Raw genomic sequence first — 22,062 nt, 5'->3', positions numbered from 1 at the left:
CAAAGGTCGCATAAGGCAGTGACCAAGACTTAGTTGAGAGCAATGGTTATAATGAAGCCAGAATATTGCTAGTATGCCTGCTTTTTCCAGTAAGGTAGCTTTAAAGCTGCCATTAAAGACGTCTCATGATCAGCAGTGGTCGAACAAGGAATGTTGCTGGAGCCAAAGTTTCGACAACAAGACTTGTCTTCGCTGCGACGATAAGGAGTTCCTTTGTCAAAACGTTGACTTGGGAGACACCCCTTGTTCAACCACTGCTGTTCACTTCAAACATTCATCTTTCCATGTACCTACGTCTTATTTGAATTTAATCACTTTTGAAGCACACCCAGAATGCTTGAAAGTGACCAGTGGATGTGCCATAAGACAAGGGGAAAAAAAAAAGAAGAAAGGGGGTGGGGGGGAGATCAAGAAAGAGTAGAATAAGTGTGCTATGCTACCACATCCGCAGCCAGCTACTCTGAAATTTCATCACATGTTATTTTCGCTTTATATGATGTACTAACCTGGCCGTCACGGCTGACCTGCACTTTCCGGTTCTCATTCCAGGGATTCAACAGGTGCCTTGTGTCCTGGAAAGGCAGATTACACCTACAAGAGCAAATGATCAAGCTGAGGATTCTTTGAATTGCGTGCAGTAGAACATACAATGTGTAAACCTCAATTAAAGTGCAACAAACAAGTTTACAAGATTACCGTATCCAGTAAAATACCACTTGAACGAACGTCAGTTAAATGAATTATTCAGTTGTACAAACTTTTTTTAAATCCCCCGCCGAAGCGCCATTGTACCCAATGCTAACGCATATCAGTTTAATGAACTATAGTGCAGAGCGCATTACAGTTCTACAAACATATTTTGTGACGCCATCCAATGCCTCCCACGTCATATTAATCACAAGTACAACCGCACTTTCTGTAGCGTAGCTTTACCGTTTTATTAAAATAAAATTTATTAAAGCTTTATTAAAATAAATTGCTTGATGTCTTTGGCTACTCTTTCCGCTAATACGTTCACCTCTAGGTTGTATGGAGTGGGAAAGCACAGCTTTATGCCATTTTCCTTAGCCCATTCTGCGAGTCTCTTACTGTGAAATGTGCTGCCACTGTCAGCAACCAAAACTTTCATGTTTTCAAACATTCGTCTTTTAAGCAGTTCAATGCCAGTATTGGTGTCTTCTTTCCTGGCTTTCATTGCCGGCATTCTCATGCATTGATAAATAGCGATGAGAAATTACTGCATCTTTTGATGCCTTCTTCTTTCTTTATCAATTAGGCAAAATCTTAAATGCACGACTTCAAATGGCACAGTGGAATGTTCCGATACGACCATCTTGTTCCCGCGGGGTCTAAATTTGGCCTTATTTATCTACAACTTGTGGCACGTTCGAATGTACTGTCTGATGTATTCTTTTGTGTGATCCCACATAGACCTTTTCAACATCTTCCGACAGGTTTTCCAAAATATATCATGTTCGCTAGAGTCAGGGCTGTCGTGATAATGTTCCAACACATTGGGTATGCCTGATGCTAGAACCCAAAGCCGTTCATTGTATAGTTGCATATATTCAGTGCTTTCCCAAAATCTCAGGTAGTTAACACACTGAGGTGGACTTTCTGCTCGTATATCCAACTTTGATAAGGCATCTGTCTCAGGGAGCTTCTCCCCTGGTCTACAAGAAGCATCAAACGTAAATTGCTGAATTTCTGCCATTCAGCAGAATTGCTGCGTGAATTGCTTAATCAACAGGCAAGTCTGCCTTTTGGTAGGGCCAAATTCAGAAGGTGGCTGAGTGCTTGATTATTAGTAAACAGTTCAAAGTGACGGCCTTCTAAATAGGCACAGAAATAATGCAACACGATGACCACTTGCCAATGCCTCCTTCTCGGTTGTTGGGTAATTTTCATGTGTCTTGATAAACGTGTAAGAGTAGTATCCTTTGACCTTCAGCTGTCAGCTAACAAACTCTCTTGGATCTCTCTGGTACAACACAGCACCGGTGCCATAGTGAGAAGCGTCTATGCAAAGTTCAAATGATAATGTGAAGTCAAGAAGAACTAGTACCAGGTCGGATGAGGTAATTTGCACCAGACCATGGTAAACATGTTCACACTGATCTGGCCACATAAAAGGTACTCCTTTCTTCATTAGCACAGTTAAACACTTCATTCTCTGGGAGAAGTCAGGTATAAATGCTCGGAAATGTCCAGCGAGACCGACGAAAACAGGCAGTGAATTTACATCATGTGGCCTCGTTAACTGGGATACCCGTTGAACTGATTCTTTTTTTTTTTTTTGTACTCCTTGTTCTGCCATCAAATATTCTTCCCAGAAAAACAATATTCCCAGAAAAACAATATTCCCAGAAAAACAAGAATATCTGCACTATAAGCGGTACCGGACTATAACCAAATTTTCAAGCCCTGCACGTATGCAAACATGTAGACCAAGCATGTAGACACGCTTTGTACTATTGCGCGCACATCGCAATTACGTTTTTGCCAGTGAGCTGGCGAAAACATAATCGCGATGTAGCCGGTGCTCTTTAGGTTCGACAGCTTTGCACCGAGTCAAAACAAGACAACAGTTTGCCGCAAACGCTGTGGGAAAAACCGTGACCGCTATCGACGCGATTATGAACGGTGACTTTGCAGTGCTGAAGGCACGCACCCGACGCACGCACCGAGTCGTCCAGTCGCTGCAACAACTGGCCGTCGAAATCGCGCTCGCTATCTATGCGATCATCGATGGCGACTACGCAGTTTTTTAGGCACGTGGCCGACGCGCGTACCGAGTAAAAACGAAACTACTGTTCGCCGCAACCGCTGCGGCGAACATTCCATTAGCCGCTACAGGCGCGATCGTGGATGATGACTACGCAGTTACGAAAGCCCGCGGCCAACGCGGTGTTATGCGCAGTGGTAAATGCAAGAATACAGGCTTTACAGACACAAATAGGCTCGAAGCGTTCCGGTGTTGCTGTCATTCACGTACGTTTTCAACTGATGGCCTGTGGCGATGCGGACTCCGCCGCTTCGTTTCGGTTGGACGCTAGCGCCGTTCTTCGTCTTTTGCGTCGCACATTTGCGGCGCTCCTCGAGCTCCGAAAGTAGTCTGAATTAACCGATGTGCGGCCAAATAAGTCTGAATTAACGAGAGTTTGATTGCATTGAATAATGCACACGCTGGCCGAGAGCATGCACCTTGTTGAGAAGCGTGCTCGCTGCCGCCCTTGTCGGCGAGATTTTGCCGTGGACGCCGCATTATAACCGATATTTCGTCTCACGCGGCTGCACCGTAAGCGGTATGCGTATACATGGAGTGCTATGGGAAAATTAACGGGAGTCTGAAAAGACCGTACTATATACGGTCCTGCACTATAAACGCTTACGTTATAAGTGGTCTATACTGTATATTCAACTTTGCTTGGCTGAGAGCCTCAAGAACATGAGTGAGGTGGGCATCGTGTTCTTTCTCGTTCGCAAGTACAGTAAAACCTCGATAATTCTAACTCGGTTAATTCAATATTTCTGTTAATACCGCCAGCAGTCCTCCAAGGATAGAGGGCGCTTCCCAATCTTGGAGGCTATAGAGCGAGCCACTGGATTCCAAGCCAGCATAAAATCCAACATGGCGGCCTCCAAGATTGGGTAGTGTGGCTCGGAACGAGCGATTTAGTCAGGAAAATCGAACTTTGGGGTCTCAATTCGTCCGAAAAGTCGCATGCGAAAATGCATGAACTCAATGGGAACCCTGATGGCACATTTTTGAAGTCCGAAAAATCCAACAAGAGTAAATTTTTGGAGTCAAGCACCCGCACGCCTGCTTTAGTGGCAGTTATCGATTCCATGAACGTCGTCCGCAACTTTGTTGAGTGCAGTGCGGGTGATATTGATAAGCTACGTGTTGCGAGCCAGCTGGAGAGCATGGCACTTGGGGCGGCGAACTACCACGCCAAGTAATCCCACATCAGTGATTACTTCGAGTTATCTTTCTCGGACATGGAAAATAAAAGTGATTTGTTTTTGCGGCAAGTTCTTGCTTGTTTTTTATTTTTTATTCATTTTGGTTAATTAAAAAATCTGCTTAATCCGAGAAATTTTCGTCGTCCGGTGACCTTCGAATTATCAAGGTTTTACTGTATATTATAATGCTCCTTACAAGTGGATTCCAGCATAACTCATGCAAAAATGCATGTAAAAATGCATGGCCTGAAATTTAATTGCCGTGCATAGCTGAAGTGAGGTAAATAAATTGCGCACTAAGGATGGGCCATGAGAAAAAAAAATTTTGAATTTTTGGAATTGCTCTTTTAACTGCAAAGCGATCAGCTATAGTGATCCTTGCCTGTGTTTCCATTTGATGAAGTAGCACCGGCCGCCCAAGCTGCCATCATTGTCATCAGCGGACCAGTTCATGTTGGAGGCTGGTCCCTGGAGCACGGCATAGCCCTGGAACTGCCCACTTCCATGCACCGAAAATATGAGCATCACTTCCTTGCCTTCCTGTATGGGGAAAGCAGGCAACAGGAATCAATAAGGGATAACGCCAGCAGTGAACACGACGTCCAATAATCACTGAGATCACTGTGTGGAACGTTGTACAGGCAAACCTAGATTTAACAATGTTGTACCTGCAGCGAAAAACTTAGTTGAATCGCGAATTTCATTATTTCGAGGTTGTAAAATTTTCGACGTAAAAATAATTTCATCAATTCTCAGAACATTTCTGGGGCATAGTACCTTGTTAGTAAGCACTTAAACAAATCGCAAGAAGGTTGGACCATAACAGTGCATTTATTAGCGCCACAGCGTGCGGGGCAGATCGCCCTGAGGGCAATGCATCAGTGTAGCTTATGGTGTCTGATATTTGCGCATGTTCCGGCGCACAGCACTGTAAGTCTTAGATGCCATGGTTGACCGCGCTTAGCGCCCGCAGCCGCCATCAGATGGTGCCCACAAATTTTAAAGCAGAGTAAAAAGATACAGATATTCATCCTGAAAGAAAAAAACGAAAGAAAAAGAATGCTGCAGTTTGTGGGAATCCTCGGGTCCCATAACCACCGCACGCGCAGCGAACGTTGCGTCAGGCGCATGCGAGCCAGGGAGAGTTGGGAGAAGGGAAACTTTCCTTCTATTGTTTCCTCGAGCTTGTACCGGACTGTGGTTGATGCGCAGGCATGCGCCAACCGCGGGGCTCGGTGTGCCGAGGCAGAGAGCCGTTTTTTTTTGCTAGATTTACCAGCCACGCATGCTTGAAATGGCCAAAAACTTCGTTAAATCGAAACTGTGTCAGAAATCACTTTGTCAAACCGCAAGAAAATTACACTGTCTTCAATTGAACTAAGATCTAGAAATGAAAATACCCTAGTTTGTTACATCACAAATTTCCTTAAACTGAGGTTTGTTGTGTCAAACTAAGAACATTAGGCTGATTATAAGAACATTTTTTTCAATGTTGTGCGAGTGTTAACACCAATTTAACACACTTTTACAGCATCAAACTTGCCTATATAATCACTGGTATGCCTTCACAACAGCCCTAGCTGCTGTATGATGTGTCCAGATCTGTGCAGATCCAGACTTAATTTCTTTCTTTCGTTCTTTTTCCTTTCTTTTTTTTTTCAGGGCGCACATTAGTGACCTGTTCACCTGTTAACCGGACTTCATCTGGGAAAACAGTATTTTCTTACACACAGGACTACGCGAAGGCAAAGTCCACGGCATGTGCCTCTTATGACTTGGTCTTGCAGCCAAGAAAGCAACCCTCCTCTCTCTTTTTCAGTCAGCACACTGTGATTTGCTCACCAGCAATAATACCCAGATACACACCCTGATGGCTGCCTGTATCTTGCGATCTGTATTGGGCCCCAAGGACCACAGGCCCGTGGAGACAGACACATCGACGGCTCGGTGGGTGCCAGCCTTGATGATGAAAAATCGACGATGGCCATTGACAGTGTGCCTGGGGCTCATGCCACACGGGCTCGGCTGACCGCTGCTTGTCGAGCGCAGAGATGAGCAGTCGGAACGGTCATCGGAGCACCACGAGCTACCTGCACGCAACAAGATTTATATTTCGAGTGAGTTGGTAAGTGTACAATTAGATGGGCCCAGCACAGCAACATGAAGCCACCTTTACTTTTGTGCATTTTCATGCTGAGCCCTGAACATCTCCAAGCACGCATGTACAGGGTTGGCTAAATATGAAAGGAAACGCCTAGTTCATGCTCAAGCAAAGATTACAACACCAGTGTGACTTCAGACCTCATTCGCTAATAACTTGCTAAGTAGCTCTCTTCCACAAAGAACCCACCCCTCTGTGCTTTCGACTGCTCAGTACAAAAACAAGTAAACGTCATAGTCTCGAGCGCAATTCAGGTGAAACTCTCAAACTAATCTCGATTGTACATGACCTCTTTGGAGGGATGTGAATGTTGCAGGCCTAATGCAAGTGCTCCCATACATAGAGACCTACTTAAGGGCAACCATTATCTCAGACCAGTCAGGTAGGTTATCCTCCCTGAGCCTGATTTCAGTGCAAAAATATTTTATTAACATAAAGTTAGAATGGCAATTTAGTGCTAATACTCCCTTTCTTAGTTTCCTTTACACAAGAACTGGCTGCAGTTCCACTGCTACAATGCCTTGGGCTACAGCTCCTTCGTATATAAGCAAATGCCGTACACTGTCACCAATGACCCGAAAAAGAAACACGAGATTTCTGAAAAAAGAGAAAAAATTGCTGACTGTAACTGTAAAAGTCTACTGTAACTGTAGACTCTCTGTAAAGGGGTCCTGAATCACCCCTTGGGCTTGGTGAAAAAACACATTCAGCAGATGGCATACGCTGCTGCAAACATCTCAGCCAAATTTTGCAGTCGTGCGCTGCACGTGGAGTTCACAAGCAGAGCGGGAAGTCACCTTTTTTCAAACGCCCTCTTTTAAAACAGAGGTCTGCTCTTCACTCGTTTCAAAGCTGCCAGCGACTTGCATATGTCGTCATATGCAAGATTCCAATAGACAGCTGTTATTGGCCGATGGTTGACATCAATCACGAAGGGTGTTTGGATCAGTGTGCTTCTTACTGTTGCAATGCTAGTGCTACTCAACTAGCCTCAAACAACGTGATGCTTAAGCCCAGACCATGCTACGCCTGCCGAGCTTTGTGAGGAATGGCAGTTAGCATCTACAAGAGACGAGCACCAGCGCTTAATCATTCCAGACCACTCCTGGTTAGGCACTTTGGCAGACATCATTTTGTACAGTGGAATCTCGATGATACGATCACGGCTAATACGAATTTCCGGATGATACGAATTTTTCTGCGGTCCCGGCCGAGTCCCATTACTTCGCAACGTGCTAGAAAACGGTTGTTACGAATCGCTTTTGACCCGCGTCGGTTGATACGACGCGGTTCGACGGCGGCGGCCCCACCAAGCCGCGAAAGAACAGCGCGCAGTCATGCGCTTTCTCCCTTTCTCTTTTGGTGCGGAGGCGCGGACGCAACGCCGGACAGCGTGGAGGCCGCAACTGGGCGCGAAGAGTTTGTAGCAGTGGCGTTTTTGTTGCTTTTGTGCTTTTCCTCCTTTTCCGCGTGCCATCGGCCGGAGTGGCTGCCGTGCTTCGGGCCGCGTTCTTTGTGTTTGCGCCATTTTGCCTAGTCGCAGCGAGCTATGTCTACCGAGATACGATCTCGGCTGATTCACGCGGCCGTACGCCGAGGCGCGGGAGCCTCCGTTGGCGCGTCTTCCGTCGGCTGCTTTATCGGTGCCGATGGCACAGGGCAATTGTTGGTTTCGCTGCTGGAATCACACGATGCAAGATAGCGCGGCATGTAATCCACGGTGCAAGGTTGCGCTCGTTCCATCGGCTGCTCCTCCGCTTCTCCCGCTCGCCGTATTTTTCTTGCCGTAGGATCGCTTCCGTATTCCTCAGGCGTGCTTCGTCCAAAGTTTATTCGCCAACGAACGACGATCCATCACTAACCTGGGAGCTCTGCAGTAATCCGAATTCTGTGTGTCAAGTGATGACGCCGGCGTGGTTTACGAAGCAGACAACTGCGGTTGCCATCTTGCCCCTGCCACAGCAGCAACCTATGGTGAGATGCCTTTCAGCACGGCAGCCAATCGGAGGCCCGCTTTCATTGGAGGGCCCGCGTGACTACCTATCGCAGACCCGCGCTTCTTTTGTGTTTGTGCGTTTGCTACAAGATGGCGACGACGGACGAATTGAGAAGCGGAACGGCGAAACTTTGAGCTTTCGAACGATACCAAGATGGCGACGCTCGGTGGCAGGAAATACGAGATATGGCTCCGTCAACTGCGGTGATATTGCGCGATTTAAAGCTGTTTTCTCGCCTTGCACACTGACGAATTAAACTTTTTCGGGCACTTTTAGTGCGTTTTCGGCCAAACCATTTTGTTGCAGCGTAGATTAGCCGTTGCAGATACCCAGACGCATGGTTTTCAAAAATCGATTTTTCTCGCAATTTTCGCGATCTGATTCCCGCGTCCCCCCTTAATTTAGCTAGTTTTAATTGTGTTTCGATGATACGAATTTCGGTTAGTGCGAATATTTTTCGTGACCCCGTGAGATTCGTATCATCGAGATTCCACTGTATTAAGCTATTGGTAATGCTTAAAAATGCACAATATAAATTTATCTACTATCGCTGCAGGACAAAGCTGGCCCTCACGATGTAGCATGGCCACACACAAGCGCAAGTGCGCACTGCAGTTGCACATAGCTGCGTTTGCTGCCTAGTGTAGATGGAAATTAGACCTTTTATCAAAGAAATACAGTCGTCGATGGCTGTTTCTTGCCCCACACAAGGGGCTGCAAAATTTTCCTAATTATCGGGCAATAGGAAAAAGAAAATTAAATTGAGAAAAAGAAAATTTATTTTGTGAAAGTTGAGATTCGGCAATGAAAGAGTTCTATGCCGTGTCGTCGATATTTTCACATCGGCGGTACGAAGCGAAGCCAGCCACGCTTTCGTGTACACTACTGCCCCACAGCTCATAGTGTCATCCGCAGTGGAACGATGCTATCATGAAAAGCGCCGGCAGCGGGGAGCGAATGCTTCATCCACCTCTCAACGCATCTCCGAAACACGAGATTATGCCACCGTCAGTACTATATGCGTGGAAAGACAGTGCACTGACACCACACCATCTCGGCACACCCACTCTTTGCACACGAGGCAGATTACCTCTAAAAACTTGGAGGACACAGCTTCGCCTTTAAGAGTGGAAGGCGATAGCATTCAAAGATCGCCGCCTACTTCTCAAGCTTCCCGGCAACTGTAGCTCATGTAACCGTAATGTTTACCTGCAGACACTGGTGGCGAACGCTATGCACAAAGGCGAGCTTTTTTCTTTTTTTTCCCCGCATGGCGGGATCCACCAATATGAGCACCATTTGGATGGTGTTGCAGAAACCGAGTGGGGTGTGCCGCTCCCGCTAAAACAGACCTCAAATGGTAGCTGGAAAAGGGGTTTGTGTTTAAGTTTCCACCGTAACAGAATTATTTTTTCTCATACAGTGAAATCTCGATGATACGAATCTCACGGTGTCACGAAAAATATTCGTATTAGCCGAAATTCGTATAATCGAAACACAATTAAAACTAGCTAAATTAATGAGTCGGAGGTGAACTGACTCAGGCACGCGTATGTAAAAAGCATTTACAGTATAGATCACTTGTAACTGTTTATAGTGCAGAACTGGCTACAACGCGGCCTTTTCCGACTCCCGTTTACCCTCCCATAGAACTCCATGTATACGCATACCGCTTACAGTGCAGCCGCGTGAGACGAAATACCGGTTATAATGCGGCTTCCGCTGGAAAATCTCGCCGACAAGGGCGGTAGCGAGCACGCTTCCCAACGAGGTGCGCCCACCGACGGGAGAGGAGATCAACGAAGGCGATGAGGAGGAGGAGCATGAGACGTGGACACGGTGTGGACGTGGAGCATGAGTCCAAGGGCGATAAAATCGTCACCGCGCGCCATATGTGCGAATGAAAGCGCGCCTTTCGCGCGGGGGACGCGCGCCTTCACGCACGGAGAGCGAACGCACAGCAGAGAGCAAACGCGACTTCCGTCACGGCCGGGCGCACCAGTCGAGCCCGGCCCTGCTTCCGTCGCGTGAAAGGCCGGGGGGTATGGGAGGGAGGGAGGGGGGGGGGGGCGTCGCTGTGCTGCGGGGCACCAAATGCGTATCTTGCAACCGGGCGCAAGGGTAACTGGCGACGCAATCTCCCACCGAAAGGAGCCAAGCGGGAAGGCAGCGCAGGAGGGAGGGGAGGAGGGGGGGGGGCGGCTTCTACTCTGCCAACAAATGCGTTCTTGTTCTTTGCGCCTGTGCCGGCTGTCGGGGTTGTCGCGCGCACCCTATCTTGAAAGCGATCTCCACACGGCTCTGACCTTTGTATGCGCTGTGCTTACGCCGCTCAGTTTCCGTTGAAGCGATAGACCACATGAACCTTCGCTCGCTGCGGCGGCCGCGCGCAAAAGCAAGAAAAGCGCCACCGCTTCGAACTCTTCGAGCCCAGTCGCGGCCTCCGCACTGTCCGGCGCCGCATCCGCGCCTCCGCACCAAAAGAGAAAGGGAGAACGCGCGTGACTGCGTGCTGTTCTTTTTCGTGGCCGTCGGTGGGGCGGCGTTTATTCGTGTCAACCGACGCGGGTCGAAAATCGATTCGTAACAACCGTTCTCTAGCATGTTGCAAAGTAATGGGGCTCAGCCGGGACCACAGGAAAATTCGTATCATCCGGAAATTCGTATTAGCCGTGATCGTATCATCGAGATTCCACTGTATATTCAAATTACCATCCGATGCTACCATGTCTGTAGGTTGCGTGTAAGTCGTACTTTACTAATTTTATGCCGCATTTTACTTTGAGAAATTCAATTAGTTCAGTAATGCCTATGCGCCATGCGGAGTGCCTGCGTGGTTCGGGATGCGTGGTTCAGGGTGATTTTTCTCTTTGTCGACGACGACACCGACACCCCATGCTGACAGCCATGCTCTGCCACGGCCACGCTGAAAAAGGCGACGCATGCCAACCTGCTTACCTCCACCCTCGTGCGCAGTTGATCGCATTACCGTGAGATTGCTTCCTCCTTTTCCCTTTGTTTGCGTGGGAAGATTGTGCTGATCAAGCCACCATCCTTCTTGGTTTATCCTCACGTTTTCACTCACATCCAAAGCATACAGTGCGCAGGAGATGACAGGATCTTATCACACTTGGACTTTATAAGGAATTTGATGCTGCTCAGGAGATGACAGGATCTTATCACACTTGGACTTTATAAGGAATTTGATGCTGCTCCAGTTCGTCGGTTACTCGCAGTCACGCTGTGCGAAATTTGAGAGGTGCGTTCGCAAGCGGCCACATGTATTTCAACCATTTGACCATATGCATCCGCGGCAGTTTCCATTTATTGCCTTGATATTGCTTCACGGCGGCAGTGAAATTTCGTTATATTAGAATCGTGTATAAACACACTTCACTATATTGCCACGGGGATGAGAGTAGGAAAAAGGGATAGGAAAATTATATTTACAAGATATACACAGAGAGAGACGGCTGCAGGCAAGATGGCAGAACAAGAACACGAGCGCTGCCCAGATCGTCGTCTTCACCGTCTTCCTGGCGCATTATTCCATGCTCGGCATAGCGCGTAACAATATTGAGGTTTACCCCAATATACTCCTATTTTTTTTTGCGCGGCCGTGGCAGAGCATGGCTGTCAGCATGGGGTGCAGTCGAGGACGGCAGAAAACTAGGTGGGGTGATGAAGTTAGCAAATTTGCAGGCGCAAGATGGAACCAAGCAATGCAACAGTCTACAAGTTTCTTCCATCACATGTGCCATTGCTGCTTATTAAGGCGAATGCTACACATCAGAGCCGACACTATGGAGAAAAATTATTGTTTGATGCCATGGTCCCAGTATTACAAGACTGAGCATATCCTACCTGCATCTGAGCGCCCCATGCCCAAGGGAGTTGCCGGCAGGCTGGCGCCAGAGCCTCTGCGAGAGGATGGTGATGAGCTGGGGCCGTACTCCAGGGACCCACCACGGCGGAGGACCGCTCGGCGACCGGAAAAGCACTCTGACCCACCCTGGCTCCTGTGATCACTGGTGGATAAAGAATACATAGGTCAGCAACTATACTTTGTGTAAATGTAACAGAAGAGAGAAAAACATGCAACTTGAAAATTGAATAATAAGTTACACTAATGCCTCAGGTAAGCTGAGCAGAAAAACAGAGCAATAGAACAGGACGTAAGGAAGGGACAGACAACAGCACCGCTGTCTGTCTCTTCCTTATGTCTTGTTCTTTTGCGCTGTTTTTCTGCTCAAGTCATGAGCCAACCAGACCAAATGCGTACACTTCTACAGTTCACATGTAAGTTACAGTGTAGACCGCTTATAACGTAAGTCGCCGGAGTCGCGAATATCCGCACTATAACCAAAACAACTATTTTATTGCGATAATGGACACTCCAGGTGCATTTCTGCCGTCGCTGTCACCGTGCTCTAGGTTCCGTATTCGCTTACTAAATAAATTAACAAGCACGGTGTCATGCGCGTACAAGCAAACATGAACACATCTCGCTCGTTGACCGCGGGAAATGAACTGTCAAAACGCTCGAGGGACGAAGCGGTGGCGAGCGAATTGACCTTCGTGCTATCATGCCTCTCGCTTCAACGTGACCTATAAGCGGCGAAAACACGGCGTGCGGCGGACTTTCCCGGTCGCAGATTGCTTTTAAGATAGGACCAAGGCGATCGTATCGCCGAAGTGGATCGTCGCAGATTACGTCCTGCTTAGGTCTATTGAAACCATTCCGCATTGCTTTCCTGGCGAAAATCCTCTCCTTCTGTTTGCGCCAGTCCCGTTGGGCTTCCGGTTGCTGTTCACGCAAAAATGACAAAATTTGGGGCGAAATCTCTAGGTTGTTCGTGGGGAAAATTCGTTATTTCGAGGGGGTCTCCCGCTGCCACTTTGTTACGTAGAGGTCTCAAATACATGTGCTTCTAAGGAGTAACGGCGGGGAATAGACAAACTTTGTTATATCCAGGAATTCATTATAAGCAGGTTTAACTGTAGTTCTCCTTACTTTAAAAGTTATGTGGCTCACTAGCAAAAGAATGTGCCCTTTCCTACAGCTTTATAACCTTCGTTTACTATTTGTAGAAGCTCAACAGACATCCTTATGAACAACCTTATGCTTGCCATAGATGCCAGTTGAAAACATCCTTCCTGACACGATGACCTCGAATAACATCACATGTAATGTACAAATATAGGTTAAATGCAGACTTGTCATTGTACGTTCATCAAAATCTCATGTCTTATCTGATTATTAATGAAACTAAACCTGATGACACACTCTTTGTCAGTGACCACTTCTCTCAATCAACAAAAGGCGGTAAGGGTAAGAACAAAAACTCATAACTGCAGATGCATCACAATGCACCAACAGACAATTAGACAGAAATTGTAGTACTTGGCAGCTGGCTGAGGCAAGGTGTATGCATCTGGGCCAGAAGGTCGCGGTCGCTGTCCGATGCCTGGAGGTGGTCGTGGCAGATTCAGGGCCTCTTCCTCCGATGTGAGTACCCCCACAACGGCACGAATGACAGCGTCATCCGCTTGTGACCATGGCTTGGCTGGAGAATGCATGCGACGCAGAAACAGTGCCTGCAGTTTCTGGCGCAGCTGTAATGCCAGACGACCACCCTGCACGATACGTTGACACGTTGGTCATGAGAGCCTAGACCATAGAAGTTGCATGACAAGAGTAGCTTCTTTGGTTAACCCACAATGACCATCATTTGTTTGTCTGGCTGAAGGTGCGAAGTGTGGCATCTTTTGCAGTGGGTGTTGTGACTGCCTCACTAAATGTGGACATGTGAACTATTTCGAGACAGAAGGACCAGTTGTCAGAGTGACGTAGTATGACGTTCATCACATCAAGTGTGACAGTAACCAAGCGACGCCAGCGCCAGTGGAAAAGATATGTGGCCTACATAACATGGCCATGTGACTTCAAGCGGCAGTTCACAATCTGAACTGGCAGCTGCTAGCCAGGCCTTTCTGGAATTAAACTTGTTCATTGTTCAGCCCTCGGCTTATCACAGTCAACTATGTTGTCTGTTGTTATGCTGATTAGAGGAAGGCAATGTAGACATCTATCATAACAGTGTGTTTTGTATGCAGTGGGAGGCTGCATCCCAGACATTGTAGCTTGTGCTTTAACCCATCACCAGATACTATAGTGCAGAAGTGCCCAAAGTTAATCCCACAGTAGATTCCAGGTACACCACACAATTCACTAGCTATGCAGAAGGTATTAAGAGGGGAATAATGTGTTCTTGCCTCAGGCTCTGCCTTGAGAGAAATCCAGTCATCCAGCTTGAGCATGCACTTCTGTAGCTCTGACACCTCCTCTTCTTCACTGTCACTGTCCTCTCCAAGGCCACTGGTCCGTGCTGGAAGGTAAATGGGAAGGGCACGCAACAATGTTGACTGTTCGCATACTGGCATTGAAATCTCAGTGTCACAGTGTAAATGCCAATAAAGACAAAAAGAGCAAAGCTATAAAAATTGTTTACTCTTTAGCCCTTTGTAGTTTGACAATTCCTGCAGAAATATAGTAATGTTTTGCAAGAAATACGATAAAACATTGAGAAAAACAAACACCCAAACTATTCTCAGAAATCTGAATGCAACTCTAACTACATGCAGTACACGCTCGCTAACTCTAACTCTGGTATCTTGAAATACTGTATTTACTCACATAATGAACACACTTTTTTCCCCGAGAAATATGCGCAAAGTTGGGGGGGAGGGGGGGGGGGTGTTCATTATGCGGGGTAAAATTTTGAGCAATTTTCCTTCTGTGGCCACCTCTAAAAAAGTCGCAGTTCGCCTGAAAGGCGAACCATCGATTGCGATAGCAACTGCATAGACAGCCACACGAAGTTAGTATAATAGTTTTACTGGCAGTATAAACTTGCAAACATTCGCTAACTATGTAAATTAACAAGCATGGTGCCAGCGCGCACAGGCAAACATGAAAACATCACACTTGATGACTGCAGACAGTCGCTGTCAAAACGTTGGCGTGAGGAAGTGCAGCAGCAACAGCGAGCGAAGTGACCTTCGTGCTGCGTATCGCTTCAATGCAAACTGAGCCGCGAGAACGGAACACGTACAAAGGTATAAGCCGCCGTCCAACTGCTAGACTCAGCCCCCGACTCGGATTGCTTTTAAGATTAGGCGTGCGTGGCCACACAATGCGCAGTTGCTGCGCCGCCACCCTCCCTTCCCTCCCTCCGGCACCATGCGTGAGACGGAATATGGCACGTTTCCTCCCTCGAACGCAGGAGATTGAGGCATGATCGTTCGCGCTGACGGCAAAAATGCGCCTGAAGTGTCCATATAATTGCTATCGCAATAAAAGCAGGAGACACACGGTACGATTCGGTGTCCGATTTGGCGTCTAATATGGTGTCTGATACAATCTACCCGCCGGATGCCATATCAGACGCAGAATCGTACAATGTCTCTCCTACTTCACGGCAGCAAGTTCAGGGTGTGTTCATTATGCAAGGAAAAGGAAAGAACACACTTTTTGATTGGAAAAGTGGGGGGTGCATTCATAATGCGAGTAAATACTGTATTAGAAAGTCAGAATTTTTTCCTCGCTCGGTGTCAAGCTTATGTATTTTTAACCTCTTTGCTCAGAATGCTACTGTGCCTTACTCTGGATATCTAAAACTCTCAACTGTGAATAGGTCAGAAAAAAGTCACTTTCCAAATGTTTCCGTACTTTGTGTGCAGCTGCGATATCAACAAAAAGTGACAGATCTAAAAAAAAAAAAAAAAACGTTTGTACTAGTAGCACATTCCACTTGATACACCACCCTTATGATTCACCATTCACGGCCAGCTGCAATCTCATTGATAATGTGGGTGAAGCATCGCTCTGCCCCCTGACGAAGAGCGGTAAGCATGAGAAGGTACACGGGAACTCTGCAATGATGCCGATGACCTCCACAGCGATGCCTTTTTCGATGCCGTTTCTTATCGTGCTTCGTCAGTGGTCAACAGCAATGCCCCACCTGTGTTATCATCAATGGAATAAGCCAGCTGAGAACGGTGAATGAAAGTGTGGCATATAATCAAGGGACGGCATGGCTACAAAATCACGGCCTTGGGGCGGTATTCCCGGTCGACTGATTTTTTGGGGGATACAAGCACTTCTGGGATATTTCGCGTGACTAAGCTATGGACGCGCTGGTGCCTACTACTACAGCGTTTGCTTAGGTCTGTGCGAGGATCACTGTTGCCCATAAATGCCCAATGTGTACGGTGCCGAGTCGCACAATATCTCACAAAAGTGATCTACCGAAAATATCGTTTCTGGTATATTGAGCTTTTGTGAGAAATTTAGCAGCTGCTGGCACCTACTTCAAAAGGCTTTATGTGGCTTATGCACAGCCAGGGGCTTATATTTTCGTGATTTTGGTTATCTTGAAATGCCGCTTATCTAAAACATTTTTAAGGTTTCTACAATTTCGAGTTTTACTATAATTTGTTGATTTGGTGCCCACATATAAACATGGTTCTCCCAGATAAGTTGCAAATGCTCATGTGTTGCATTATGCTGCGGTTACGCCTCTCTGCTGTATCTGTACAGCCTGCTGCCTAAGGGCTCATTCACACTGGCGACTTGAGAAGGTTGCACGACTGATTGAGACTAGCGACCAAAGGGCGACTCAAGGTGACCACTGTTCACACCAGCAAGTGCGACCAGCCAGTCGCCACACCGAAATGTCTTCTGCTCGCAATGCCATTGCAACGTAAAATAAGTGTCTGTGTACACAGACGTCCTGTTCCTGCACATCTGATTGGTCCAGCAGTTCTGCGACTGTGGTTGTGCAACTGAAAAATCTAGCAGCGAGCGCCTGGCCCAAAGTAGTTGCTCTTTGAGAAAAGCGACCATTTGCGACTGGTTTCTATGCGACCAATTTGGTCGCGTGACTGCTGTCAGTCGCCAGTGTGAATGAGCCCTAAGGCATATCACCTGCCTTGGGCGGCACAAAACTGACCTTCCAATAATTTGTGACCACACTTCCCACCATTATGAATTTGAATTACAAAAGTGCAAAGAACCATATGCTGCTTTCAATTTGTTGCCATACCTTCACTGGGAATTTCTTTCTATACTTTTGCCCGAATATTGTTGTTCAGATGCACGAAAAATAAATGTTTCAATTCAGTGATAACATTTAGACATGAAAGGGTTAAATAAAAGACAAGCGCAATGAAATTTTGGCTGCATAAAAAAAAAGACGAGCTTCCTGTAGTGTAGGTACAGAGGAGCTTCTGTGAAAAATTTTACGTTTGAAATATGAATGGCTGCATCACGAAAAGTTCGAAAAAATTAACTTTTTAAAATTGAGACCAAAAAAAAAAAAGCGATGCCATAACCGCTTGCCTTAAATGACAAGAAATTCAAAACTTAGAACATGGAGTACCAGTGCGGCTCCTTGGAATGGCTGCAGAGATTGGGAAGCGCCCATACCACGCTGAAAATCTCAAGAGGTGGATTTTGTGCCCTATCCACTAACGATCATGTGCATGTGTCGTCTGCTTACCGTATTTACTCGAATCAACGCGCACTTTTTTTCCGATAAAACAGGTTCAAAAATTGCGTGCGCATTAGAATCGAGTACCACCCTAAATCTGCGTTACCATATAGCCGTCGGCATTTCAATATGGCCGTCTCGCACGTGCTTCGAGCCTTACAGTCTAGCCTAGCTGCCGTAGCTTCCTCCGTGTGCTGCAGTACACGTGCTTAGGCATTAGTCTACCCTCTGTCTTGCCATTTTCTGCGTCTGCTCTATCACCATAAAGTGCCGAGTTCATCATGATGCCGCATTTAAAAGGAACGTGATCATGTGTGCAGAGACGGATGGAAATGGGGTCGCATCACGGTCGTCCGGAGAATCTGAAACTTGCATGCAGGACTGGCGCAAACGGAAGGAGAGGATTTTCTCCAGCAAAGCGACTTGGAATGGTTTCAGTGCACCGAAGCAGGACGTATTCTGCGACGCTCCACTTCGGCAATACGATCGCCTTGGCCCTATTTTGAAAGCGATCTGCTGCGGGAAAAGTTCGCTGTGCGCTGTGTTTTCGCGGCTTATAGGTCGTGTTGAAGCGAGAGGCATGCTAGCACGAAGGTCAATTTGCTCGCCATGCTTCGTACAGCGTTTTGACTGCGGGTTTCCGCGGTCAACAAGTGAAAAGTGTTCAGTTTGCTTGTGTGCGTGAGACACTGTGCTTGTTAATTTATTTAGTAAGCGAATGTTTGCAAGTTTAAACGGCCTATAGAACTGCTATCCTTATTTCGTATAGCGGTCTATTAATTTGCTATCGCAATCGATGCTTCGCCTTTCGGGCGAAACTGCGACTTTTGTTATTCATCGTAACTTAAGTACAGCGGGAGTAAATCTTTCTTTTTCCAAATGAGAGAAAGTTGTATTTCTGTATGAAAGCATGAGGTGTGCATTACAATCGAGGGCGCGTTAGAATCGAGTAAATACGTTAAGTGCTACAGTTGAACTTCGTTATAAAGAAGTCGCAGTTGCCACTAAAATTACTTCGTTATAAACAATATTCATTATAAACGTCCCCAATAATATTGATGAAAAATATCTGTGATTGCGTCTATGTGAGAGAAAGGCAAGTGCGACGCCGTGTGTCAACATTGCAAGCCACCCGCAAGGGAAGTATTCTCGGTCATTTCCTTTTGGAGATAAAATGAGTTTTGGGACATATCGTGTGAGCAGCAATTTGACTCATCAATGTTGACATGCGAGAACATCCTCCTGGCACTGTGCCAAGCATAATGTCCAATGTGACTGGCAAGTCATCCCACTGCTATTATTGCTGAGGTTGGCCACTTGGTGCCATCTCGTCGAACTCGGTAATAACGGCTATGCTGCGGTGTGCCAGTCAGATTGGAGGCCAGCAAAACTCATGCCCGCCCAGCAACCGATCAACTACACATGAACAACACCGCGCGGCATGACGCACACGCATGTTACTTCACCAACAAACGTGAATTCATTTTACAAAATACGCAATTGCAGTCGCCGACTATTGAAGGCGCATTGCGGTGATGCACGTTGTGCACTGGAGCACGGCCGGTCTGGAGTGCGTGCCTTGTCAGACGACAGACGAGCGCTCCGGACTGGAGGAACGGTTTGCTAGGCACGTTCAATAGGGAGTAACGACGACGCCATCACTACAAGCACCACTTCGCACGACACATGTGATAAGATGCAGCGCGAAGACAATATATTATAGTTCACTGCACCCAGGGGCCATATTCTCAGTCAATTCCTGTTGGCAATACAATTCTGTGAGATTTCTCGTGACTCGACATTGTAAGCGTTGGCATGTACAGGCGACGGCACTTCTCGCACATTGACAAGCATTCTATATTGGCACTGTGTCAGGGACGCTGTTGCTTGTAGATGCCAACGTTTTCAGTGCCGAGTCACACGAAAGTGATTGTAGCGCCAAAATTGATTGACTGAGAATACCGCTCTGGAATGCCTGCTTCCCAAGAAACGTGTTTTACTGTGAGTGAGCAAATACTCACTTCGCTATATTTGATATTGCGTTGGACCTTGTACTTTTGTTTCGTTATGCGATGGTTTAGGCCACTGAAATAAAGCGTGGTCAACCAAATTTTAAGTTTACTTCGTAGTACCCGATAATTCATTATATCCAAGTTCAACTGCATTTAAAGGCTGTGAATAAGAAAATTACACAATTACCAGCCCTGCAGCTTTGCCAATAATTGCTTCAAAAGTACAGTCGAGCTATGCTATAATGAAGTCGCACCTGACATGAAAATACCTTTGTTATATCAGATATTCATGAAAAGCACATATTTGTCGCATGCTGATATTGGTGGGAAACATTTTAGATTTACGGTGTTATCCAATAATTTGGATGTAACATACTTGAGATTCGACTGTATATATACTCATTTATAGCACATTAAACCAAAACAATATTTCGTTGCAATTGAGCGTTAAGTCGAAAGAGGTACGCACCATTTTGCGGCTCATACAGTGCATCCAGAGGAAGGCGCTGGGGGCCAGCAAACAGTGCCACTGTTACGGGCGAGACCAGTGTGCACATGTGGGCAAAGGCTGTGGGCCCCGCTCTGGCCAACTCGCCATAGATGAGCCAGTCAGTGGGCAACGAGGCCACAACCCCGTCACGAGTGTTGGCTGCTCCTGGTGCACCCAAGCTATGAGGTTCCGGCTGGGACAGGACTGAACGTGACCCAAACCGCACTCGCGAGGCACGCCTGGGAGGTCGAGATTACGCAGGAGATTAGTGGAATAAGAACAGTCTCGGATTCCAGTATTTCCAGCGATTATTGGACTGTAGGTTCACTTTGTCAATGCAATGATGCAGTTCTGATTCAAATCCCTTTCAATGCTGACGGACTTCTTGAAATCAAGCTTGCATGTGAGCTATCAAATCAAGTTCAACTGTAACATTTCATTGCTGTCTTTCTAGTAACAAAGTTCCACTACATACAGTGGAACCACGATATAGCAAAACCGGTAATGTCGTCAATTTGCTTCGTTATGCTGAAATTTGATCTTTTGTGCAAATAAGCACAGATTTTTCTTACACGGAAGACCGGAAAATTTTCTGAATGATTGGGCAATTGGAAAAAGCAAATTTTGTTGAATTTAAGAATCGGTAACAATAGATACGGTTTCATGCTGTGTCAACGATATCTTCACATCACTGAAATAGCGCTCATACAGCATCTAGACATCTGGCGGCGTGAAGCAAAGCCAGCCACGCTGTCACATTCACTCGACCCCCACGGTTCATAGTGTCACTCGCAGTGGTATGACGCTATCATGAAAAGTGCCAGCAGCGGGAAGCGAACGCTTCATCTGCCTCTTGCAACACTGCACCTTCGAAACTTGAAATTACACAACCTCTGCAGTGAACGTGCAGGAAGACACCACGCCATCTCAGCTCGCCCAGTCCTTGCACACGTGGCAGATTGCCTGAAAAACAGGTTATGCAGGCTGCATATGTGCTCAGCCACGCTGACAGCCATGCGCATTCACCGCCACGCTAGAAAAGGAGACGCGTGCCAACCTGCCCCCCACTACCCCTTCCCCCTACCCTTGTGCGCACTTGATCGCATTACCACAAGCTCCCCCTTTCCCCTTGCTCGCACAGAAGATGGAGCTCATCAAGCCACCACCCTTCTCCGCTCACCCTCGCGAACTTTCACTCGCACCTAAAGCATACAGTGCCCGGGGCACGATAGAATCTTAGCGGAACCTGTCTTTAAACGAAACGCTTCGGCGGTCGCTCTTGGTCGTGCGATATGAGAGGTGCATTCGCAAACGGCCACATGTAATTCAACTATCTGACCATCTGTGTCTGTCCGTGGAAGTTTAAATTTATTGTCTTGGTATTCCATTGCGGCAGCAGTAAAATTTAATTTTATTGAAATGGTGTATAAACACACTTCGTTATGACGTAATAGTTCAGCGGACCAGGACGACCAGGACGAATTTTTCTTCAACTGCGAGGCTTTTCTTTCGAGGAAACCGTATAGGTTTCCTTTGTAGCAATTGCTACATTTGGGTGGATGTCTCCATTTTCCCTTTAAAAACTTCGTTATATTGAAGTTCAAAATACAGTCGAATTTCGTAAATTCGACCTGCGGGTTTATTCGAACTGACGCTGTGGTCCCGTCAAAGTTATGTGTATTTCAATGGGTGAAAACGCTCGGTAATTCAAATGCAAAAGCATTTGCGATGGTTAATTCGAACATACCGAGGACCGACAATGCTCTCAGCAGCGTGTCAAATAATGCGGCGGCGCCTCCGACCGGCATTGCTCCAACACCGCCATAGAACAAAAGCTTTGGAGAGACCCCTTAATGCAGAGGCGAAGGCCCACTCCGGCAAA

At 46.8% G+C, this 22,062-nt stretch overlaps 2 protein-coding genes across 2 annotated transcripts in view; one reads left to right on the top strand and one right to left on the bottom strand.

Annotated features, from left to right (window-relative positions):
- The window catches only part of LOC119449490 (post-GPI attachment to proteins factor 2-like), a 354,194-nt gene that overhangs the window by 210,543 nt on the left and 121,589 nt on the right, over window positions 1-22,062 (top strand). The gene's annotated exons all lie outside the window — the stretch shown is intronic.
- LOC119449482 (3'-5' RNA helicase YTHDC2-like) overlaps window positions 1-22,062 on the bottom strand; it is a 67,243-nt gene that overhangs the window by 3,792 nt on the left and 41,389 nt on the right. Inside the window, exons 21-27 of the mRNA XM_037712663.2 lie at window positions 20,160-20,419; window positions 14,401-14,513; window positions 13,529-13,761; window positions 11,989-12,152; window positions 5,833-6,056; window positions 4,349-4,506; window positions 507-591 (exon numbers count right to left, since the gene is read on the bottom strand). Of these exons, the coding sequence (XP_037568591.1) occupies window positions 507-591; window positions 4,349-4,506; window positions 5,833-6,056; window positions 11,989-12,152; window positions 13,529-13,761; window positions 14,401-14,513; window positions 20,160-20,419 (1,237 nt within the window). The remainder of the gene's footprint in view (window positions 1-506; window positions 592-4,348; window positions 4,507-5,832; window positions 6,057-11,988; window positions 12,153-13,528; window positions 13,762-14,400; window positions 14,514-20,159; window positions 20,420-22,062) is intronic.

The sequence above is a fragment of the Dermacentor silvarum genome, chromosome 4 (assembly GCF_013339745.2).
Source record: "Dermacentor silvarum isolate Dsil-2018 chromosome 4, BIME_Dsil_1.4, whole genome shotgun sequence".
NCBI classification, from domain to species: Eukaryota; Metazoa; Arthropoda; class Arachnida; order Ixodida; family Ixodidae; genus Dermacentor; species Dermacentor silvarum.
This window is presented reverse-complemented; position numbering and strand designations above follow the sequence as displayed.